General features: G+C 41.5%; 1 protein-coding gene across 3 annotated transcripts in view; it reads right to left on the reverse strand.

Annotated features, from left to right (window-relative positions):
- LOC119797687 (multiple epidermal growth factor-like domains protein 11) overlaps window positions 1–26,036 on the reverse strand; it is a 196,484-nt gene that overhangs the window by 108,978 nt on the left and 61,470 nt on the right. For all 3 annotated transcript variants that reach the window (XM_038306858.1, XM_038306857.1, XM_038306856.1), the window contains exon 5: window positions 16,318–16,410. In XM_038306858.1, the coding sequence (XP_038162786.1) occupies window positions 16,318–16,410 (93 nt within the window). The remainder of the gene's footprint in view (window positions 1–16,317; window positions 16,411–26,036) is intronic.

Raw genomic sequence — 26,036 nt, forward strand, 5'->3', positions numbered from 1 at the left:
TCCATATCCCCGCAGCGTATCCAGTGAACCCGCGCCAGCTGATGAGCAGCCGCGCGCAGCTTGTTTCAATAAACTCGTTTAAAGCTTCACTGTCTGTCTCGTCTGAATTCTGGGTCCAAACCTCTGAGCTCCTGACAGAATAATCTGGCCAAATATGGACCCATCAGCGGACAGACAGTGGCGGCAGGAGGTTGAGCGCAGCATGATTCAATTAGAGTCAGGTGTGCGGGACATTTTCACCCAGCTGCGCGATCAGGCTCTGCCTGCCTCTGATTCCTCTCTCACTGCAGACCCCGATCAGACACCTGCCTCGGCACGGTCGGCCTTCCCAGAGCCGCACCTGCTTCCCCCAGAGTTATTTAGGGGCGATCCCGAACAATGTCGAGCCTTTCTGACCCAATGTGAAATCCATTTTGAACTGCAGCCGTCTGCTTTTCCTTCCGATCGCGCCAAGGTGGCTTTTGTTATCTCGCTGTTAGCAGGCAAAGCCAAGTTATGGGGAACGTCAGAATGGCAGAATAATTCAGTCCTTTGCAGTTCCTATAAAAATTTCTCTAAAGAATTAACCCGAGTTTTCAGCCCAGTTCTCCCCAGCAGAGAAGCTTCCAGAGGTCTCCTGGCTTTGAGACAGGGGGATCGAACTGTGTCGGATTATATAATTGACTTCCACCTGCTGGCTGCTGAAAGCCCCTGGAATGAGCATGCTCTCATGGATGTGTTCATCACTGGCCTCAGCGAGAGGATCAAGGACGAGCTCTCCACCCGGGATTACCCTCGTTCCCTGAAGCAGCTGGAGGAGTTGGCGGTCCGGATCGACCTTCGCCTTCAGGAGAGGCGCAGAGAGCAGGGACCTGCTGATCATCGCTTCACTTCCTCTTCTGCTCCGGTGGCTCACATGACGACTTCAGAACCTCCTTGTTCTTCTGGTTCAGAGCCGGTGCTGCTGGGACGCACTCGTCTTTCCAAGGAGGAGAGGGATCGCCGCTTCAAGCTGGGCCTCTGTTTCTACTGTGGTGGTGAGGGACATTGGGTGAGATTTTGTCCAGTAAAAGGACCGGCTCAGTTAGGAGCAGGGAGGGTCCTGCTGAGCCATGCTAGACTATCTGCCTCCCCAGAACTCCTGCTCCCTGTAACTGTTTCTGTCGGTGCTCTCAGTCATAGTCTCTCTGCATTTGTGGACTCTGGAGCTGACACCGAGTTTATGGATGGGGACTTGGCCAGACAACTCGGCATTAAGCTCCTTCCCTCAAAGGACACCCACAAGGTACTAGCCTTAGATGGCCATGAACTCAACCGGTCATCTCTAGAAACGGAGCCGGTTGAGCTAGTGGTGGGTGGAAATCATGCAGAGACTATTTCCTTTTTAATCATTGATTCTCCTCAGGTTCCAGTCATTTTAGGTTTAACCTGGCTAACTAAGCACAACCCACATATCGACTGGCAGAAGTTGGAGGTTTTAGGTTGGGCTACTTCCTGCCTTGGTTCCTGTCTACGCTCAGCCAAGTCAGAAGCCTCCATTACGAGTGAGGAGAATGACTATTACCCTGACCTCTCTAAGGTGCCTGTGGAGTATCACGATCTCAGGGAGGTTTTCAATAAAAGCAGGGCTACTGCTCTGCCTCCACACAGGCCTTATGATTGTGGGATAGATTTGCTGCCAGGGACCACACCCCCTAGGGGTAGATTATTTTCTTTATCTGCTCCTGAGACTCTCGCCATGGAGAAGTATGTCTCCGAGTCACTTAGAGCTGGCATTATTCGTCCTTCTTCTTCTCCTGCTGGTGCAGGCTTCTTTTTTGTGGGGAAGAAGGATGGTTCCCTCAGGCCGTGTATAGACTACAGGGGTCTTAATGACATCACGGTCAAAAATCTCTACCCCATCCCTCTTATGAACTCGGCTTTTGACCAGATTCAGGGGGCTAAGATTTTTTCCAAACTGGATCTCCGTAACGCTTACCACCTGGTCCGCATTCGGGAGGGTGACGAATGGAAGACCGCTTTCAATACCCCCAACGGCCATTATGAATATTTGGTGATGCCTTTTGGGCTCACTAATGCTCCGGCTGTGTTTCAAAATCTGGTTAACGAGGTGCTCAGAGACATGGTTGGACATTTTGTTTTTGTCTACCTTGATGACATTATTATTTATTCTCGGGATCTAGAGTCCCATAGAAAACATGTCAGATCTGTCCTGCTACGTCTGCTTCAGAACCAACTGTTTGTCAAAGCAGAAAAATGTGAGTTTCATGTTAACACAATGTCATTTCTGGGCTTTGTTGTTTCCCCTGATCAGATCTCCATGGACCCCATGAAGGTGCGCACGGTTACCGACTGGCCGGTTCCAGGGGATAGAAAGCAGCTTCAGAGATTCCTGGGGTTCGCTAATTTTTACCGCAGGTTTATCAGGAACTACAGTCAGGTGGCTGCGCCCCTTCATGCTCTCACCTCCTCCAAGGTTAGGTTCTGTTGGTCTGATCAGGCTGATCGGTCTTTTAATAGGCTAAAGTCTTTGTTCACCTCTGCACCTGTTCTGGTTTCTCCTGACCCTGAGAGACAATTTATTGTGGAGGTGGATGCTCCCAGTACAGGGGTTGGGGCGGTTCTTAGCCAGGAGGCTAAGGACGGAAAGATTCATCCCTGTGCCTTTTTCTCAAAGAAGCTTTCTGCTGAAAAACAGAACTACGATGTCGGGGACAGAGAGCTGCTTGCAGTGAAGCTGGCTTTAGAAGAATGGAGACACTGGTTGGAGGGTTCAAAGATTCCTTTTCTGGTTTGGACTGATCATAAGAACTTGGAGTATCTTAAATCGGCTAAGAGACTCAATCCTAGACAGGCAAGGTGGGCACTTTTTTTTGGCCGGTTTAACTTTTCTCTGTCTTACAGGCCCGGGACCAAGAACATTAAACCTGATGCTTTGTCCAGGGTGTTTGAGGTGGATGAGGAGAGTTCCGGTGGTGCTGAGGAGTTTGTGCTGCCAGAGTCTGTACGATGTTCCATTACTATGGTTGACATTGAGAAGGAGGTCAGGCAAGCTCTCATTAACCAACCTTCTCCTAGCAGTTGCCCCAGTGATCGTTTATTTGTCCCTGATGGTCTTAGAAGGAAAGTGTTAGGTTTCTGCCATGGTTCCCGTTTTTTCTGTCATCCTGGTGTTTCCAAAACCATCAGCTTTGTTCGTTCTCAGTTTTGGTGGCCTTCTCTGTCTGCAGATGTGCGGGAGTTTGTGGCAGCCTGCCCCATTTGCAACCAGTCTAAAACATCCAATAGGCCTCCATCTGGTTTTCTCCGACCTCTGCCCATCCCTTCTCGGCCGTGGTCTCATATTGCCATGGACTTTATCACTGGGTTACCTAGTTCTGATGGCAACACTGTCATCCTCACTATTATTGACCGGTTCTCCAAGATGGTCCACTTGGTTCCGCTGCCCAAACTCCCGTCTGCCAGAGAGATGGGGGAGGTCCTCATCCGAGAAGTTTTTCGTCTCCATGGCCTCCCCACTGACATAGTCTCCGACAGGGGTCCCCAGTTTGTCTCTCAATTCTGGAGGGAGTTCTGCTCCTTGTTAGGGATCTCCGTCAGTTTGTCTTCAGGCTTTCACCCCCAAACTGATGGACAAACAGAGAGGGCCAACCAGGTCATTGAGACAAAAATTTGTATCCTCTGTGAGGGTGATCCCACTAAGTGGGCCAGTCAACTCTCCTGGGTTGAGCATGCCATTAACTCTGCCCCCTCCAGCACCACTGGACTCTCTCCGTTCTTCGTTGTTTTTGGTTTTCAGCCACCGGTGTTCACCATTCAGGAGAGGGACAGTAAGGTTCCTTCTGCCCGCCTGTCTGCTCTCAGGTGCCAGCGGGCCTGGAGAAGGGCCAGGAAGGCCATTGCTAGATCCTTGGTTGGTCAAGTTAAAGCTGCCAACCGTCGGAGGGTTCCGGCTCCCACTTACCAGGTGGGCCAGAAGGTTTGGCTCTCCACCAAGGATCTGCCCCTAAAAGTTGATAGCAGAAAGCTGGCCCCTCGCTTTATCGGCCCTTTTCCCATTTCTAAGCTGGTGAACCCGGTGGCAGTCCGCCTCCAGCTCCCTCGTTCACTTGGAGTACACCCTACCTTTCATGTGTCCCGGGTCAAACCTATGGTCTCATCTAGGTTTTTGCCCACCTCCAGGCCCCCTCCGCCCGCCCGGTTCATTGATGGTGGTCCGGCTTACACGGTAAACCGCCTTCTGAGGTCTAGGAAAAGGGGCAGAGGAACCCAGTACTTGGTGGACTGGGAAGGTTATGGACCGGAAGAGAGGTCCTGGGTCCCTGCCCGGTTTATCCTGGATAAGGAACTCATTAGGGCCTTCCATAGAGATCACCCTGATCAGCCCGATGGGGCGTCTGGTATAAGCCCTTGAGGGGGGGGTTCTGTCATGATCTTGGCACCGTAGGCTGGGTTTTACTCTGTTTTTTTCCTCTTATCTGCTTTGCTCCTCCCCGGCCCTATTATCTCTTATCAGATCCACCTGTTTCCTCTCCTATTTATGCCACTAGTTCCCAGCCCATGGTGCCAGATTATTCAAGCTTCCAGCCTGTCTAGTTCTAGCGTTTCTCTGTATGTGTTCTGCCTGATTTTGACCTGTTTCTGCCCCCGGACTTCTGAGTTTTGGCCGCCCCTGCTCTGCTCTGTTTTGCCTGTTCTGTTTCTCTGGATTCTACCTGTTGCCGACCTTGGACCTGTCTTCTGACCACGGCTTGGATTATCCCTCCTGGATCCCTCGTTTTCTCTGTGTGCTCTGGCTGCTGCTGGTCGCTGCTTCTCTATCCTTCTGGATCTCTGGTTCGGGCTCAGTCTCACGCTGCGGAGCTCAGCTCCTCCGGACTTCACTCCTCCTTCTGAGCTCAGACTGAACTTTGCCAGGTTGGTGACTTTCAGCTCATTATAATTCCCCGATTGAGCTTCTGAGATATTTATCTGAGTCCATATCCCCGCAGCGTATCCAGTGAACCCGCGCCAGCTGATGAGCAGCCGCGCGCAGCTTGTTTCAATAAACTCGTTTAAAGCTTCACTGTCTGTCTCGTCTGAATTCTGGGTCCAAACCTCTGAGCTCCTGACACATGTAGTCGATTCACTGTCTGCCAGACATCCGTGGTTATATTTTTTATATTTGTATTTTTTTTAAACAAAGCGGAGTAGGTATGACATCATCCGCGCGCCGGACTGGAGTTGTGACAGGCAGCCCGGGCCACAGTAGGCTACGCTCTGAATCTCTGAATCGTTCAATTCCATTTGGAGAGAGAGATCATCTGTGGTAGCAGCACTAGATGTCTTCCAGGCATGTGAGTAAAACTAGCAGCAGCTCAGTGGACAGGAAGAATGAACGGTAGCCGCCGCACGCCGATGACGTCATACACACTCCGCTCCATTTTTAAAAGATATAAATACAAAAAAGATAACCACGGATGTCTGGGGGACAGTGATTCGCCTACATGTTATGAATGCTGGCGAACTATAAAGAATAAATTATGAACAGTTCAGTTTGTGCCTTCAAGTCATTGCCCAAAGGAAGATGTTACCTGGATATAACCTAACGGAATATCTTCGGAACGGCTCCAAATGACACAAAACTCATATGGGTGAGTAGAACATGATGTAATAACCTAAAATCCAGCGCCTGATGTAAAAAAAAAAAAAAAAAAAAAAAAAAAACTGTGTTTCCCTTTAAATAATAATTTTGTTCTGCACCAATGTAGAACGTAAAAAAAGCTTGGACCTTTAAGAGTTTTAAGCTTCCCAGGACGGGTTCTCAAAATAAACTGGGAACAAACTGGGACTTAACAGGAAGCAGTCAGAAAACAGCAAAGCAGGAAGTATTCTGATGAAGGAACACCAGGTGGACCTTCAAGCTACACATGAAACTTCAAGAATGAGATAAAGAGAGTCTTGTGCTAAAATTCTTCCAGCACAGTAGAAATCCAATGCTTTATTTTGTTGTTTAAAAATCACTAATCAGTGATCACCACTGGATCTGCCTCGTCTACAAACTAATCAAGCAGCTTCATGATTCCAAGCAGCCAGACTCCAGTAGAGAAACATTAAGCCTTTATTGGTACATATTACAGCTAAATTCAAGCAAGCAGCAAACATCATGAAGGAGGCGACACTAAAGAAGCTTCAAGGATTAAAGAGAGGAACTGAACCATGTGAGACAAATGTGATCAGGGGAAAACAAATCCACTGATATCAGAAAACAAACCCTGAGCTTTGGGTAACAAACAACATCTGCTGCAGAGGAAAGATTCACTGTGTTTTTGAGGCAGGGGGTGAGCTGGGATAAAAATGCTGCTTCCAACCTGCAGATTAAATAGAACACCTTGGATGGAGTCCTGATGAACAAAGGATGAGACGTAAAGTCACCCGGAAAGATTTACCAAACCTCTGCTGTGGCAATGACAACAGGGGCCTGTTTCAATAAGGAAGTTCAACCAACTCTGAGGTAAAACTTGAACTCTGAGTTGACTTATCCTGAGATTGGAAACTCTGAGTTTTGGGTTTCAGAACAGCTGAAATGAGTTAGTTCAATCAACTCTAAATTGACTGACTCTGAGTTAAGCGCGTGCACCACAACTATAAAAAGCCATTATCAATGGAGCACAGATATCACGAGTCACCATGGCAACAGCGTCAGAAAAAAAAAGGTATGCATATTTCTCACCAGCAGAACTGGATGTGCTTATGCATGCATATGCAGAATTTGAACATGTATTTAAAAAAAAAAGCAACTCGGCTGCAGCGGCGAAGGAGAGAGAGTTAGCTTGGGTGAAAATAGCTGCTAGAGTCAATGTGTAAGTTTACATTTTAATTACTTTTATACAGTGTTGGGTGTAATGAATTAAGTTACTTAAGTCATATAAATACTGTAATTAAATTAAAGACTATAAAACAGTAGTGGATTTAATATAAAATTTTAAAAGGTATATTTTGATTTGAACTTTCTCCCTCTAGTTACACACTTTGGTCAATTTAAGATTAATTCATGCAATTGAATATTGTTTATTTGAAAGCATTAGAAGTGCAGTTTCTTGTCTCTCCTTGTATTGTTCAAGTTGTTGAGGTTGATTTGGGATTTAGAAAGTAATTAATAAGTAAGTAAAACAAATTAGTAATTAGACCAATACTTTCTAGAGACAGTAATTATTACATTAATCTAATTAGACTTGTTGAAGATAAAATTTGTAGTTAGTAATTAAGAACTATTTTAGAGTAACTTACCCAACTGTTATAATATCAGAGGTGAAACTGGAAGAACAGTATTTTATTAAACCTAATTTAGTTTTCATGGATAGGTGCAATCCTGCAGGCATCAAAAGAACATGGCAGCAGCTGAAAATGAAATATAAAAACATACTTCAAGCAGGTAAGCCTTGAGCACATCATGGGAGTAGAGTAGCTACCTGGCTTTACAAACAGGATCATCCATAAAAGGACATGCCATTTCATTTCCTTTGATGCGCTCTACGTGACTGAAATGTGTGCAATGAATACTGTATGTCCCCAAAGAATCAATGAGGTGTTTAAACACCACTTCCTCTTTAAAAAAGGGGAGGAGACCAAAATAAACTCTGGATTTTCTGAAGAAAACCTGCTCCCGACCAGGTTAGGTTCACAGAGTAAATTGCCATGGTAACTGACTCTGAGTATAAGTAACCTCTCTTTCAGAAACGGGCTTGACTTACTCTGCTTTCTCAGGTTTAACTTACCTCCCTTTCTGAAACAGAAAACCCAGAGTTTCCCTCATTTCAGGGTTAACAAACTCAGAGTTTTCACTTAACCTCCTTTCTGAAACAGGCCCCAGGTAAACATCGAGGGGAAACAAGTTTCTGCCCTTATTAGGACTCCGTTTAATCGCCATTTGCTTGGCAACTGCATTTATAAGCCTAACTGGTAACCAGTATATTCTAAATCTGTTCCAGTAACTATAAACCCCTGAAGACACTGGCTGGCTACAACTTCTTAATCTATGGTTAGATGTTTTTTCCATGTCACACTGACTGCGTATAGAGAGGCTCCGGCTGCGCAGGATGAGCAGATCTATACAGATTTGTGCTATATTATGCTGGTGAATTGCTGGTCGCCAGTACATCACAGGGCACAAAGACACACAACCATTCACGCACACACACCTAAGAAGAATTTAGAGAAGCCAATTAACCAAACAGTCATGTTTTTGGACTGTGGGAGGAAGCCGGAGTACCCAGAGAGAACCCATGCATTCTCAGGGAGAACATGCAAACTCCATGCAGAATTGAACACAGAACTTTCTTGCTGCAAGGCAGCAGTGCTACCCCCTGCGCCACTAAGCAGCCCAGTTCCGCTTCCCCCTGCAGGAAATCATCCCCATTGATTTTCAATGAGCGCTAACGCCACGACCTCTAAGGCACCATTTTCTGTCAGATTGGATGCAGGTGTGTTGTGGGACTACCTAAAACAACTAGAAAAAGACAAGGTGATCAACCGTTCAGTTTCTCTTAGATTATATTCAAGGGAGGACATTCCATGCTTAAATGGACTCCCAAAAATTCACAGGAAGTAACAAAACTCATAGCCATAGTCAGCAGCATTAACTCAGTAACATACAACATTGCTTAACAGCTTAATAATATTTTAGCACCCTTGGTGGGAAACAAGCCCCATCACATAGAAAACTCCAAAGACTTTGCAAACAAAGTCAAACATTTAGAGATGGCGCCAGGAGAAACCCCGGTGTCTTTTGATGTTACTTCTCTTTTCATGTGCATACCTATAATCAGAGGCAGTGGAAACCATTAGCAAATGTCTTCAATAAGACAGTGACCTAAACATCAGGACTAATTTCACTCTGGACCAGATCTGCACCATATTGGACCTTTGTCTTTCCACAAATGATTTCAAGTTCAAGGATAAATTTTACAGAGAGAAGCGTAGTTGTGCAATGGGATCTCCCGTGTCACCAATGGTAGCCAGAAGAACAGCACCAAGTCACTGGTTTACATATGTAGGTGACACATTCATCAAAATCCAGTGGAAGCTCACCATTCCTTAGGGGCGGACATGTTCTCCCATTTCAAATTGCATGTTTTGTAGGCCAAAACAAGACTTTGTTTTTGGTCCACACTATAAAGCCTCAAACTCAATGCCAATTCGGACATTTTGAATTGAAAAAGCTTACTGAATTGTAAACAAAACATCTTTAAACTTGGAAAGTCTTTCAGTGTTGAGCTCCAGATGCATTGCTGCAGATCCAGCCCATCAGGGCAACGACCCGCCTGTCCCACTTCCATCAGAAAACCGTTAAGCAACATTTCATTCATTTTCAAAGCTGTGAAGACAATCAACCCACCTGGAGCCAGATGCTGACACCCCATCTTAGATTTTGATGACTTTAACAAAACAACAACAAAAAGAACATAAACTCTCCGCGAGGCCTCAGATATCAACTTTCCAGAACATAGGTCCCAGCTTTGGATCTAGCGGCAGACAGCAGCCGCGTTCAGTCCGAATAAGATTCACATTTTGAGAAAACTCTTAAAAGTCAAAAAAGGAAAATGTGTTGTTTTTTGCATTTCTGTCCGTTGAAGCGAGTTAATGAGGCCATGCAAAGGGTGATGTCATCAAATGTTTATGTTGCACTGGGCAGAAGTGAGAAGTAGAGTTAGCAAACTAGCCAAACCACAGATCAACGGTGGACCAACGATTTACTGAATGTGTTTTAACAGACTTTATCATGTCAACTAGCATTAGCATAGGCTCATAGAGACACAGAGAAGTGTGACTCTAGTGATGCATTCAGGATGCCAGCTCCAGAGGAAACAGCTGAACAGTCATGTGAGGAAAATCTTGGTGTTTCCAGCTCTACTTTACTCCATTCCTGCTTTTTTGAAAAGTCAAAAACAATCTGAACTTAGCGTAAAAAAATGCTTTTTTTTGCAAAATTCAGTAACTGGATCCGAATTCTGCTATTTCTATGGAGCTTTTCTAATGTAATAGTTAAAGCTGGGCAGAGAAAAAAAGGTCTACTGTCTCTACCTACATGAACCCTGCAATGTTAATGACTGGATGCAATCAACTGGTTTTCCTCAGATAGAAAACTTTCTACCAATCTGACTGGATGATCTGGTTGAATTGGGACCTCAGATGACATGTCCCCCCGATAAATTTTGACTTCCACCTAAAGTTAATGTCTGTACTGAGGCGCACCTTATCCTGTACACAGACAGACAGACAGACAGACAGACAGAAGCTCCTTGGTTGAGGTCATAAACTGAATGGAAAAGAATGAGGCTTTTGCTGCTTTGTACGTTTGAGTGTATCAGTATAGAGACGTGCTTGAAAACCTCTGAGGAAATATTAGATCAGGCCTTTCTGCTTCCTGCTGACGAGTCTGAAGAGGAAGCAATCTGTAACAAGAGCAGGGCGCATCCACACCTCGGGCTGCAACACATTTATGGGTGAATAAAAACAAGTGTGTGAAAAACGGAGCTGTTTGCTGAGAGGGCAGAACCACTCTGGTATCGGTTCCTCTTGCAAACACTTCAAACTGTTTGAATAAAGTTACTCTAGTTTAACAGTGCTCTGCGTTTTCACATTTGTCAGATCATGAGTGTTCTCCACTGCGAAAATATCTTCCCCCCATTTATTTATGGGTTATCACTTTTTTCAGTAATCTAATAAAGCAATCAGCTGGGGGAATGTTGAGCGAACGGCACACCCTCCCTTCTTAAAGCCAATCAGAGCGGTACTGTGACAATTAACTGGAGGATAAAATCCACCGTAGATGTCTTTATTCTGCAAGAATAGCCTGCTGACAGTCTGCCTTCATTCTTCTGTTAGTTCAGTATGGAACGTATATAGTGGCTCTCTGAGCTAAAGCTAGAATTAGCAAGAGAGCTCTGGCTTTGGGCTTCATCCTTGTAGGACTAGAGAGGCTAGTGGAGACGGAGTTCCAGTGTCCCTTTGACCCCAAGTGGAACAAAGCCTTTTCTTGTCGTGTCCATACTCCTGATGCTGATCATCGAGGGATGCAGGTGCAAAGCATCATGCTGTAGAACCTTTTCCACCTCCAGTTTCATTCCCACCATGGTTGGATTGGTGTTGTTGCTCCTGGACGGTCCGTACTTTGCCTGCGCCATGACAACCTGGGAGGGAAGATATGTGCAGATCGACGAGGCAACAAGGGAGAAGTGGTGTGAGCCAACCGTTCACAAGCATTGATGATGTAATCACAGCGGCTGTTTGTGCTTTCTCAGGTGAGTGGGAGGGGATTGATGATGTCAGTAATATCTGTGGTTAAACTCTCCACATCTTCATTCATGTCGGCTTATTTTTCACTTTACAGTGAATTGGACTCATTCCATCTGTGCATTCTGAGCAGAGCGTCTCCTCCAACTTTCAATCTTTGCCTCCAACAAAGACATCAAGTATTCTTGACTCTTGCTATTTCTAGTTATTGTGAAATCTCACTGTGATCATGACCAGTTTGAACAAGAGGGCAGATGCCTTCATCATAGTTTATTTCATGGAGTCAGCCATGTCTGAGGGACATTTTAATGTCCTTGCAGGTGTTTAGATTCCTGTTCAACCTAGGGATGCACAATATTGGGATTTTGGCCGATATCCGATATTTTAAAACTCATGTAGCCGATAACCGATATCGATACTGATGTTAAAGCTGTATCGTGGTATTGATCTATTTTACTTTCAAACTCTCGTAATATTTTGCAAATTCTTATGAGATTTTGTTAGTAAAATAGATCGATACCAAGTCAATATATCAACATATAAAAATATGGCAAAATTTCGTGAATTTTCGGGTGATTTCGTAGCATAACGATGACATATAGCAATATTTCATTAGTAAAAGAGATTGATATGGTGTTTTTAAATGGCAATATATCAGCATATGAAGATATTGTGATATTTTAATGTATCAATATTTTTTCCCTCGTCTTTAGAAGCTTTTAAGTCTATAAAAAAGAAGTTTTTGAGGAAGAAGAAGAAGTAGTATTTTTTTTTTTTTTTTAGACTTTAGAAACTCAGAAGCTGATCAAATATCGGGTTAAATATCGGTGGGGTGGCCGATGTCCGATATTCAGTTTTAAGGCCGATACAGGCTGATACCGATAGGGGGCCGATTATATCGTGCATCCCTAGTTCAACCCTAACGGTATTTGTGCAACAATGTTTTATTGATTCGTGTTAGAAGCACTAAAGCCTTCCTTTTAAGGAAACATATAAGAAGGATGTGATTATCTTAACCCTGTAATGCCAAATGTATCATATTTGATACATACAGTTTCTGAAATGTTTTGCGTCTGAAACCTTTTGCATAATTTAATGGTAAAAACTTTGCTCATAATCCTATTGTACACAATCAGATATACCTGATAACAGCCAGTAGAAGACTACACAAAAAATAATCTTGACTTATCGCATAGTAATAAATTGTTGATATCAAAAACGTATTTCTGTTTTTCTTTTTACATATTTTGTTAAAAGGCCAAATAAGGAATTCAAACCAAGAAAAAGTAACTTTCTGTTTTGTTTTATTCTTGGATCGGGCTTTAAAGGGTTAAAGACAGAGATAAATATTAGGACAAACTTAATGTTGAACTCAGCCTATTGGCTATTGGCTGTCATTAAAGCAGCAAAAGCCACTAGATGGTGTCATCACATAATTTGCATATTTAGTCATACTTTGAAACAGGCTGTTAGGGGAGGAATAACGCCGAGATGAAAGTAAGTGATGAAAAATTCTAAATATGCTAAATAATAAAATAAACCTGTTGAAATAATTCACTTATTTCTAATATTCGTAGTAGTTTGAGTCAACCCGAACTACATAAATCAGTTTTATAATGATATGAAATTAAACTAAAATTCAACACCTGATATCTGAGTGCTTTGAAAGTAGGAGGGGCTTAGAAGACCATTACTGCAAAGGGATGAGAGGTTGCACATGTTTTTTTTTTTTACCAAAGCCTGAAATAACTGAAAAAGTTCATTAGTCTTCTTTAAAAAAAACAACTAGCAACAAATCATAAAGATTATCTAAGTTGGCAGCAGCTGAAGCCCATGCAAAACATTGACCTTCCATAAACCAACATGCCATCATGATGAAAATGTAAGAACTAAGGACCAGAAAACCACTAGAACTTTTCCAAATCCCTCACCTTTCGACTTATGGCAACTGAAAGTATTTTTGAACATGAAATGGAGACAGAGATCCTGATCTGAGTGTTTGTTTTCTCCAGTTTTTTTCCTGTCCTGTCTGGCAGAGAGCACAGAAAATTATCCTCTTAAAATCTTTTTTCTTGAAGTTACTTTCACAACTGGAGCAATATGGCTTTTACTAAAGAGCTCACAACAAAAAATGCCTTCTAAAAAATAAGAAAAAAATATAGTGTTTTAGGTGAATTATTGCTTATTTTTAGCAAAATAATCTGCCAGTGCAGCAAGCAGATGAGACTTGGTAAGATTTCTTAAAACAGGAACATAATATTGAAGTAGTAAGCATCCAAAAAAACTTAAATCAAGTATAAAAATCTATATTTTCTTTTACTCGTTAAGATTTTAAGCAATGTATTCTCATTTATTAGTCATTATTGCTTAGAATTAAATAACCTCTAACCAATTATTGCTCAAAACAAGCATACAACAGGCTTAAAAACAAGGCAAATTTACTTGATACCAGTTCATTTAAAGGCTTAAAACTAGTCTGTTTTAATTAGCTAGAATTTATTTCATTATTTAGGTGTAGTGAATGTATGGGAAAAATACACTTGACAAAAACTTCGAAACGTTTTTTTTATTAATATTTTAGCAGAAATGTCACAGAATTAAGCGAAATACCTCCACCTGATGTATACAGGGCAGCTGGAAGCCTTGAACAGGGAGTGCTGTGAATTTTTTATTTTTTTTGGACAAAAGACCAATGAGCCTATAGGCCTATTTAAAATGCCATTTAAAAAAATCATTAAATAGATTGAGATTCGCTATTTTATTTTCATATACACTTCAGTGCACGCAACCAGGGTCTGTAACACACAGACATCATCAGTTCTCAGATGAATATATGCGCTATTAATTAAACTTAACAACAACATCTGTCAGCTGGCATCAACGTGAGTCACTGTGTTTATGTCACACGTGATTCTTTAAGGTCCAAACATCCTTACATGCAAACCACAAGGAAATAACTATATTAATATACTATGTAAATTTTACTGAACACTTCTCCATTATAAAAAAAAATACAAGATTAAACTAATACTCTAAAATACTATGGTTACTTTAAACTGCACAAATAGATATGAAATGCCATGGCATTTTTCCATCTACACTGCCCCCCAAAAATAATTTTCATAAACCACCTGGATATACAAAATCTTGCCCAATTTGAACCAAAATCAGTTGATATTTTAGGCCATGAATCTAAAAATGAAAAAAAAAAAAAATGTAAAAAAATTTTTTTAATCCATAGACGGCCATCCTAAACTGCCAGATTAGGAAATATCCCAACCTGGCAACAATGCACGTAAGACAGGAAACATTAGGCTATAGATCCAAAACCCCATCATGCACCGCAACATATTTTTGCAAAATATTTGAACATAAATTTGCCAAATAGATGAAAATCTTAGACTGATTTAAGGAAAGCATTTTAGTTTTATTATAATTTAGTTTGTTGCAAGGATTTTACAGTTTGAATAAATAGAAAATTACACTATATGCCAACCGTCACAAGGATGTGCATGACAAGACTCTTGAATCTGAGATTCGACTATCCAACGGACCCTCCTTTCCAGAACCCCAGAATACAGCTTACAAGGGAGGCTTAAGAGTGTGATTCCTCTGTAGTTGGAACACACCCTCACGTCCCCTTTTTTAAATAACTTCTTACACTAACTCAGGTACCTTCCCCCCCGGAGAGGAAACATTCCACCTCCCAAGAGCCAGCGTCTTCATCCGAGGATCAGAACGCCAAGGTCCCCGCCCTCAACTGCCATTCATCACACTTTGCACCCGACCCCTTTGGCCCCTCCTACAGGTGGTAAGCCCATTGGAAGGGGGACCCATGTTTTCTCTTCGGGCCCGGCCGGGTTCCATGGGTAAAAGCCCGGCCACCAGGCCCTCGCCAGGGTCCCAGGCCTGGCTCCAGAGTGGGGAACCGGTGACCAACATCCGGGCGAGGAAACACTACGTCCATTTGTCTTACTCATCATCAGAGATCTTGAGGCTATGGATAGAATCACTGTCTGGCCCTCTAATGATTTACCAGTTTTTTAACATTAATCTTTCCAGCAGAAGGTGCAGGTTGCACCATTTAATGTGATAAAAACCGTGAGGCTGTTTATGCAGCTGCTTTCTTTATCTTTCCTACCTGCTGTCATGACTGATCAATGGTTCAGAAGATCTAATTCACTTTATGACACAAATCAACCATTATAGTTTATTCAAAGCTCACAACCTGAGAATAATAAACAGAGACTATCATCGTTCTAAACACAGACATATACACACACTATACACTGTACACTATAAACACACACATTTTATATATATATATATACATATGTATACAGCTATATATGTATACAGCTATCCAGGGTGTGTCCAGCCTCTCACCCAAAGTGTACCGATCCCTCCTCAGACAGCAGGTCTAGAAGATGAGTGGATGTTTTAACCTTTATTCAGGCAGCAATTATTTATTTAGGGCAAAGATTGGAATTTATCAATTTGGAAATCTTTTTCCACAATTTAACTTTTTTTTTAACATTGCAGTTGTTGAAACTAACTATTGTTCCTAACTTTTGCTTAATGATTTAAATATTACGATAATAGTTCTATTTCTCTCAAATCCCTAAAATCCCAAAAACATAATTAAACACAGATAATACACAAACATTAGTATTTATATAGCATGGTCTGACTGCATGAATAGCGTTGTCGAGCAGAACTGTTACCTTCTAGAAGCTGAACGTTATTTCTGCTCGGCTCGTCGTCTATTCCTTCCTCTTATTCCTAAACACTTCTTCCTGTTCCATCATCTTTGCTGCTATTGGTCTATTTATTTTACTGTATTTTCTGTATTTTATTGCCTCATATATGTCTTGGTTTCCTCTATTTTATGGACCCATGCAGCACTTATGTCCCTCTGGGTGTGTAAAATATTCTATACATAAATAAAAGGAAATGTGATGGGCATTGACCCCCAAGAGACCCCACATGTGCAGGCCATGCTCTCCTCATAATGAACTCTGATGCCTCCAGCTTTGGGAGTCTTCCCAGGTTTTCTGTACTCACCGCTGGAGCAGTCCAGCCCCCCCCAACCGGGCTCACACTGGCAGGTATCAGGAGAGACGCAGCGACCGTGGACACACTCCTCTGTGCACAACGCTGCAGAGAAACAGGAGGAAACAGATCAGTTGAATTCATAAGAAAACATGAATGAAGTTCAGGCAGAGGGACACTATTAGGAATCCAGTGTGTGCGGGTTGTTTGTGTGTTTTTTCTCCCTCCACCACCAGGTGGTGCCCTGTCCTCGTTGGCTCTCCTGCACACCTGCGGCTCGTTGGATCATTACTGAGGAGTATTTGAGCAGTGGACTGTCACTACCTCGACGCCAGAGTGCTTGCCAGTTTTGGGTAATCTACCCAAGCTGAGTTTAGCTGAGTCTAACCTGAGCCTTTGCTTCTCTGAGTCTAACATTGTTTTTGCCTTTCGGCAGGAAACCTTCCTGTGTAACTGGACGCCTGGCCTTCTCCCCCTGGAAGGATTAACTGAGTTCACACTGAGTAGGGGAAAACATCCACATGTGCCGTTCAAGTCCCTTTCAGAAATCCAAGTGACAGTCCGCTCCATTGCTCCTCAGGGTCCAACGAATGTCTACCTATCCGCTCTCCAACAAGTTCCCTCTTCTCTGGATAAACCCACATTGACTGGGCACAAGGATTAACAAGAACCCCCTCAAACATGAGTCCCGCTTCCACAGAACTCAAACCTCAGTGAATTTTCCAGCGGTCCCTGAACTGATCACTGTGATCTCCCCTCCAGACTTTCCAGTTCCGGTTCACCAGTTGACAGGGTTCCAGAACCAAATAATGTACAATTACCTCAATAAACCTGTTTGACTTGTGTTCTCTGAGTGGTTCTTTGCATGTGGGTCAGATCCCTTAAAACAATCATGACAGACCCTACTAGGAAGACTGGCCTCTGCAGAGGCAGGCCTACAGGGTGTGTGAAGGTCATGAAGGTTCCGAGGAAGCAGAAAACTTCAGAAGAATTTTTTTATTAATTTGACCTCTTAATACAATTTTTTCCCCTGAAACCTTATCTTATTTTTATGTCTTATGTTTGATCAAAGCGGCTTTATTCAGTGTTAGAATAATATCTATGCTTAAAAGATGCGACAGGTGTTTGAATCAGTAACCTTCTGAGGAGGACAAATAAAAACAAAGCCTCTGACCTCCTGACGCTGCTAACTGTGTGATTTCTCTCACTGGCTCCAGGTTTCCATAAAACATTAGAGAGGCAGCGATTCATCCATCAAGACTTTAGATTCTGGATGGTTTTAGTATTTATTTATTCACCCACCTGCACTAAAATCTCCCCAGTGCCCTGATAAGAAGGGATATCTGCATTGTACAGCAGACAGATAAGGAAAGTCTGACGTTCATTTTTCACCCTGAGATGGTTTCATATTTCATTATGACACAACTTCACGGCTGAGAGTAATCAGACACAATCAGACGCCTCAGAACAAACATCTCCACTGCTGAGGAATGGAGCAGCTTTATGCTGCGTCTCCTTCTGCTGATATCTCACAATGAGGAAGAGGATGTCACCTGTAGGAGGAGGAGGAAGAACTGAGCATGGGAGAACTCAGGTTAAATATCCTGACCTCTAGCGTTTTATGCCTCGTTTACTTCCCAGATGGAGAAAACAGCTTCATGGAAGGAACTTCGAGGAAGACGGGAAGTATAAATGTTTATTACTCCAGTATATGAATAAATCCTACTGTTTAAAAACACTTCTGTAGAAGATAGAGGATCACTTTAAGCTTTTACTCAAGTAAAAGTGTAAAATGCAACATTTTTAAAAACTACTTAAAGTATAAAAGTAAAAGTAATGCAGGAAAAAATGTTAAGGACAAAAGCTTAACTGCACTACCCTATTAAAGGAACATGTTTCTACAATTCTACAAAACTAATGGTAACAGTGTCAAATTTAATTTTGCATCATGTTGAAAAACTATTTATTTTGGTACGTGGCGAACAACAAGTTGGGGCAGCACCGAGTCCAACCACAAAGAAATTACGTATTGTCTGGATGAAACTTATTATTTTCAGTGTTTATATTTTTTTAAATACCAAGAGGCCATGATAAAAATGAGCTTAAATGAAACAAAACTAACAAATCTATTTTTAAAATGTAAGCAGGAGAAGTAAATAGTTACAACCTGAGCCTCAGCCTGGGGGTTCCACTCTATGGAAGAGCTCCTGTGTGATACCAGCTCCCAAAACGCTGCACGCCAAGGTACCGGCCCAGTTTAGACCAGTAACCCTGACCTCCCCCCTGATAAAGACCATGGAGCGCCTCATCCTAGCTCACCTTTGCACCATGGTGCAAGGTGCACTGCAGTTGCAGGATGCCATCATCTATCTGCTGCAGTAGGCACTCACCCAGCTGGAGACCACTGCACTGGAAAAAAAATCGAAATCTAGATAACTATTTTTTTCTTAAAATAAGTGCATTTGTTCTTGAATTGAGGAGGTAAAAGAGACATTTTGCCAATGGAACAAGACAATTTACATTTAAAATAAGAAAAACACAATTGCATTGTCTTATTTCAAGTGAATTTTATCTAATTATCTTATTTTAAGAGTAAAAATACTAATTTCATTGGCAAACTATCTCATTTACCTACTTAAAATAAGGATACATACACTTAATTTAAGAAATGTTTACTTGCTTCTACATCGTTTTTGCAGTGTGGGAGTGCAGTGAGAGTCATGTTCTTTGATTTCCAGCCCTTTCAACACCATCAGATCAGAGTTGCTGAGGGGGAAGCTAGAGGAAGCCTGAGTGGACAGACATCTTGCTGCCTGGACCATCAACTAACTCCATAAACGCCCTCAGTACGTGCGGCTGCATGCCTTTCAGTCAGAGTTGGCAAGTCTGCAGAACGGTGAGGAGAAAGGGTAAAGAGGAACAGTGCCCCTCCATTCCTCTTCATCCTTTACACCTCGGACTTCACCTACATGACAGCTGCCATCTCCAGAAAGTCTTTGATGACTCTGCCATCGTAGGCTGTGTTTCTGAGGGGACAGAGCTGGAGTATCAATCGGTCATCATGAACTTTGTGGACTAGTGTGAGAAGAACCACCTGTGTCTTAACACCAGTAAGATCAAAGAGATGGTGATCGACTTCAGGAGAAAACCCCCACATAACTCCTCCGTGAACATTCGAGGGCAGGACATAGAAACTGTGGAGAGTTTAAAATCCTTGGGTGTTCAAGTCAATAATAAACTGGATTGGACTCATAACACCAACTCCCTATAAGAAGGGCCAGAGCCGCCTCAACCACCTGAGGATGCTGAGGTCCTTTGGAGTGAGCAGGCCCCTGCTTAAAAACCTTCTATGACTCTGTGGCAGCGTCCGCCCTCCTCTACAGGTCTGCTCGGCCCCTGGCAGCGCAAGACAGGACAGAAAATGAATCAACTGGTGAGAAAGGCCGTTTCTGTCCTAGGCTGCACTCTGGACTTAGTGGATGAAGTGGCTGAGAGGAGGATGCTGTCCAAGCTTACATGCATCTTGGAGAACACCTTCCACCCTCTGAACCAGACTGTAGAGGAGCTGAGCAGCTCCTTTAGTGAAAGACTTCTACACCCTGTTTGTAAAAAAGAGCACTACTGCAGGTCATTCTTCCCTACTGCTACCAGACTCTACAATGTGACACTACAACAGCAATAACTTGAGCAATGTATAATGTGCAATCACTATTTAATACCCTGTGCAATAACCATAAATATGTATACATATACATCTATATAAATACCCACGTTAACACCCTGTGCAATAAACCTGCATAATAATAATGCTTAAAAAAACTTCAACTGTCAATCAATAAATGATAGTCAACCAATGAATTGTTAATTAAAATTGTCTAAAAAATAATTACTGCACTAAAGTATAGATAGACAACATTTCTACTGAAGGAAGGAAGTATTTGTACTTTGTTACTTGAGGCCTCTGGATTTCAGGGTGTTTTTATTTTTCTGCAGGACTTTTTCATTTGATTAGCTCATTTCTATTTGGAAATAAAAACATCTAATAATTTAAAATTGTTTCAGAGAAAGAGGAAATCCTTAAAATCCCAACAAACACTGGAACATTTAATATATATGAGGAGGAGAGTGAATCTTGTTTAGGTATCGTTTCAAGCAAAGAGCAGGTTTAAAAATGTAACAATTCAAATTTAATCCAGAAAGGAAATTAAAATTTTCCCTAAACCTGATTCCATGTTTTAGTGGAAGCTCATATCTACAGAAGTTTTTATCCTTAGACAGAAAACGTTGAACCAATTGGACCGGATGATCCGTTTGAAATGTTCTCGGCCTTGAGATGACATGATGTGAGGCAGATTTTCCCGTCTGGGATTCAGGATCTAAAATCAGGTAGAAAGTCATGGAGTCCACCGACCTTAGATGACAGAGATCTAAAAACTTCAGAAATAAATAATCAGGCTCTGAATTCAGACAGAAAATCTCTCAAAAAAAAAAAAGACTGTAGATTTTTGTAACTTTTTAAGTTGCTGAATTTGTTTTCTTTTTTTTTTGTAGGAAACTTGATTGGAAAAAGAGCACAACAGCACCAAATTCACTAATTAACACCTTTTCCGTGTTATTCCTGGTGCAGCAAGGCATCGTTGAGGACACAAACTCTCTAAGCTGTTTGTCAGCAGGATTTTAAGGAATGTGGAACCATTGAGGTTTGCAGGATGTCAAATGGATAAAATCAGCCATGGATGCTCTCCAAAACCTCCTCAGAAGGCATCAGATTCTTCTTATTGTTCCAGAACACAACAATAATTTCAACTTTTTATAATTTCTCTTGTATCCTTCAGGTTATTTCCCAGACAGCTCAGATAACATCCCTGCTACACCTTAAAGATCTCCACTACTGTCCCCCATTTTCTCACATTATATATCAGGAACAACATGCAGGAACCATGTGAGCATGAGAGGACTGCAAGCTGACCTGAAGCCTCATGAAAACTTTAATCATTTCAACATCGAGCTTCTTTTCCAAGCCATGAGGGGCTGAAAGTAAAGTGCTGGAGTAAGAAGACTCTGTGATGACGGAGCAGACGGAGGTAAAGATGGATTTTATGCTTTTTCAGCCACAGAGGGGTCATATTTTGTAGATTTATTCCAGCAGAGTGTTCACAATTCACAGCTTTCTTTTCCTTCAGGGTCTCCACCAGTCAGTCAGCAAGGATGGAGGGGGGTGGGGGCTTTTTCCAAAAATCTGGTTTTGCCTTGTTTGGAAATTGGATTATATAGTTTTTTTGGAGTGATGGATGCTCTCTGTGTGTTCAGGGTGGACAATCAGCTTTTTTTCTGGATCATATTCCCATTAATAAAGCTGCTTCGGGTTTCCTCACATCATAACTGCCGGCATCCATCCCTCAAAAAAGACAGCAAATCTTCCCTTCCAAGATTTATTTCTCTTTTCAGGCGGCGTTCTGCACAAACATGTCCATGATCACATTTATATTTCTGTGAACTTTTGAATGAGCGAGGCTTTCTTTAAGCTGAGCGAGCTCACTATTCATACAGATTCCGTGCTTCATGCAGAGTTTGCACATCTATTCTATCAAACCGCCTTGAGAAAAATAAAGGTTTTGCACATTAAAAACCAGGATTGAAAACATGTTGCATCGCTCTGTGGCGACAGCCACATTTCCAGCTGCCATTATGCAGCCATTCATGGGAAAATCTCTGTATTTATGTGTGTTTGTGTAAATTCCATCCTAAAAAGCATTTAGCTGTGCTGTTGGCCACTAGTGTGAAACATGTACAGTCTGCTGAAAGGTGGCGGTTATTATAATGAGAGGGAAAAAATCTGCTCCACTGCTGACTTTAGTCATTTCAAACAGGAATATCCTAGAAGGTCTAAATTATAATTATAATCGTCTCTTTCAGTGGAAGCAGCTATGGATGCAGATAAATTCAAAAATATATTAAAATAATACATTATAAAATACAAATAAAAAAATAATCCTATAGATTATTCAGGTGTGCAGTAAGATCACGGGTGTTCAACAAAAAAACATGACTGAAATGTATGAAGATCAGGTAATCAGGAAGGCTGAGTCCATTTTGGATAATTATACCCATCCCCTACATAACGAATTTCAGTTTCTACCCTCTGGTTCCCATTTTAAATACCCACCAGTTCGGACCAACAGATACAAACACTCCTTTATTCCCTCTGCTCAGATAGCCATATGTTGCATGCATTCAGGCCTATGCTCTCATTTGCACATATTTATTTACTTTTTATTATTTTTTTACATTTCTGTCTCTTTTATCCGCCTTACTTTTAAAATCTATCTTTTAAAATATTTATGTGTTTCTTGTGCTTCTTCTTCTATTTTTTATCTGTGATTTGTGAAATGTGAACATGTGTGTACGGAAGAGGATTAGGGCCACTGAAAAAAAAAATGTTAACTGATTTTTTATTTTGATTTTATTTCAGTATAGTATGGGAAAAAAGTCAGAATTCGGACTTTTTTTAATGTCAGAATTCAGTCAGAATTCAGAGATTAAAGTCAGAATTCAGAGAAAAAAGTCAGAATTCAGAGAAAAAGTCTGAATTCAGAGAAAAAGTCTGAATTCAGAGAAAAAGTCTGAATTCAGAGAGAAAAGTCAGAATTCTGAGATTAAAGTCAGAATTCTGAGAAAAAAGTCAAAATTCTGAGAAAAAAGTATTTTTCTCAGAATTCTGACTTTTTCCCATGTTGAACTGAAATAAAATTTAAAAATCAGTTAACTTCCCAAGTGGCCCTAATCCTCTTCCGTATGTGTGTGAAAGGTGAACTACTACTGCACAAAAATTGCCCATACTGGGACAAATAAAAGCTACTGAACTGTACTGAACTGAATTCAGAACCAGAGTAAATCAGGTTTAGAGAAATGATAACCTGAGAACATTTTCTAATTAACTTCTAAATGGGAGAAGATTATGGTTGAAAAATCCACAAGCTCCTTTTTCCTTCAGACAACAGATGCAAATTAGATTTTAATAAGTATTTATATAGATCATCTGATCCTCCTCATACGATCTGAAAAAATGGCGTAACGACACAACAATATGCACGTAAGCAACATTATCTGGGTGGGTCCCATTTGAAATATAACAAGTGATAAAGGTTTAGGTACGGCGACAGTTCCATGAATCCGCCAAGAAGAAACAATTATGCATTATCCTCAATAGTATATGATCACATGTCACACATTGAAAAATAGTGACTGCGCACCTTGAATGGATCCATTAGTGACGGGGCACGACCACATGTTACAGACTTAGATCCAAAAACTCATTTCAGGGAGATGCTTCTGCTTTGGAAAACTGAAATCCTAGCAGATCTTTTAAATCTTTCAGTAAAGTAGTTACAGGGATGAATTAGTCTGGAATGGTTTAAATTCTGCTACATCAAAACCACATCAGTCATGATTTAGAAACAATTAGAAATAATCAATCTGAAGTTTCTGCATTTTTCATTCGTCACTCATTTCTTAGACCAGAAAGACAGTAAAGGAAAACACCATAACATCAGACACAGTGTTAGCTGTATCATGCTGTGGGAAGCTGGTCAGATGGAGGGAGATAACTCCTAGCAGAAGATCTGCTGGAGGATCACAGCAGAACGGCCTAGTCAAAGTCCAGATGTTAAAGAATAACCTGTGGCAAGACTTAAAAACAGATGTTCTCCATCTAATCTGACTGAGCTGGAGCTTTTTGACAAAACCTGTGGAGTCTCCACCTGCAGGCTTTACTCCCATCACGTCAAAACTTCATCCTGAAAAGTTTTCTGCTGCCCAGCATATTTTATGAGCCAGATAAAATGCCTGGCAGATTTTAATAAGAAACCCAGAGACACACGTTCTGGTCGTCCTAGAGGAGAGATGATTAATCTTTAAAGGAGATGATGATCCTTTCATCCTGAGCAGAAAGCGCTCCATGCAGGATTACATCAGCGACGGCTCCAACAAGATTAATACATATCAAATGAAATAATCGCTGTTTAATTCCAGCCATTGTCTCTGTGCGTTGAAGCTACAGTCGTTACCCTTGAATATGTTGATCAGTTTATAGTTTCTCTATAGCAGAAAAGCTATAACTTAGTAAAAAGAAAAAACTAAAAGGTTTAATATTTCTGGAAGGCTTTAGGAAACAGGAAGTGGGAGAACCCCAGAGAACCAACAGCAGCTCTAGATCGCAGCTCATACATTTCTACAAAACTTCAGTGTCTAAAAAGACCAATAAATAATCTGCAACCACAAACTCCACAAAGTTCCAAACAACAAATTAAGACAAGCATATAGAGTCCCCTAAACCATCATTGGTGTTTAAAGCCTTTAAATAATTCACTCCTTGTTGCAGCAGCATAAAGTCAACCTGAAAATGTGAAAGATTCTAATCTAGAATTTATTTATGGTGTTTTTTTCAGCAGTGTATTAAAGTCCAGGTTAATTTTTTTTTGTTTTGAACAAATTTATGAATCAAATCCAACCAAAGCATTTAGTTTAAGTTCACGAGTAACTTTCTGGTTTGAGGAAGTAGAGAAACATCCCATCGATGTGCTTTGAGCTTTGGAGTCAGGAAGAAATGGTGAATGATGGTAAAGGAGAGAAAATAATCTCCAGAAACGTGATCTCCATAGCAACCATTAGGCTCCATTCACACATCAACTGGTTGTTTAAACTCTGATAGGACTTTAACTGGACCTATGAGACGGACTGGACCTGATTCGGGTAATGATGCATCATAACATGGGTCAGACGATGTCCACAGCGATTAGTCTCTATGATCCTCCTCCACTGTGGCTCAGACAGGTATAACCCATCTGCTTTGGGAAAAATACAAACTGAAATTCTTGCTGATGAATTTTCAAAAATTACATTTTCATTGTAGAAGTAGAGCACATAGAATACAAAATTTTTATAGGATTTCTGATACATACTACAGGCTGAAATGCTCCATCCCGCTAGTGGCTGTCATGATTTGGTAGTGGATGGATGAGCCGAAATGCAGAGGCAGGGAGGCAGAGATGATTTTCTAGTGAGTTTAATAAAGGGTGACCAGAAAACAGAGGCAGAAAAAATCCAAACACGAAAAAACTAAGTCAAAACAAATTAAAAACCAGGAGTACAAATATCAAAAATCCCAAAATCAAAACAGGAAAACAAAAGTCAAAACAAACCAGAAACCATGGAAACATCAGGGGGGGGGGGTTCAATCTAGAAGAGATGGGCTCAGAGAAACCGAATTGGAGGAAGTAGACGAGGTTAGACGAGGACCCAGCAAAGAGGAACTGAAGAGAGAGGGCTTTTTAAAGGAGACTGAGACAAAGAGAGGGCTAATGAGGAAAGTGGGAGCAGGTGTGCACAGAACAAGAGAGGGAAAGAGCTAGGGAAAAAGGAGAACATAAGAGGGCAGCAGAGAGCAACAAATAGAAACCTGGAAGACTGGAAATAACAAAAATATAATAATTAAACTACTAGGACTATAACACATGGAGAAAAGAAAACTAAACACTCAAAAGAAAGCATAACAGAACCAAGACTAGCACAGTAACTGAGAAAAAAACCAAAGAACAAAATAAAAATAAAACCACTAACACTAGAAAACAAGAAGTAAAGTGGGACTGAACACTAAAAAGAAAATATAACAGGACTAAGACTGAGACAGTAACTGAGAAAATGCCAAGGCACACAACAAACTAAGAATTAAA

Source organism: Cyprinodon tularosa, unplaced genomic scaffold (genome assembly GCF_016077235.1).
Source record: "Cyprinodon tularosa strain WSP-4 unplaced genomic scaffold, ASM1607723v1 ctg595, whole genome shotgun sequence".
Lineage (NCBI taxonomy): Eukaryota > Metazoa > Chordata > Actinopteri > Cyprinodontiformes > Cyprinodontidae > Cyprinodon > Cyprinodon tularosa.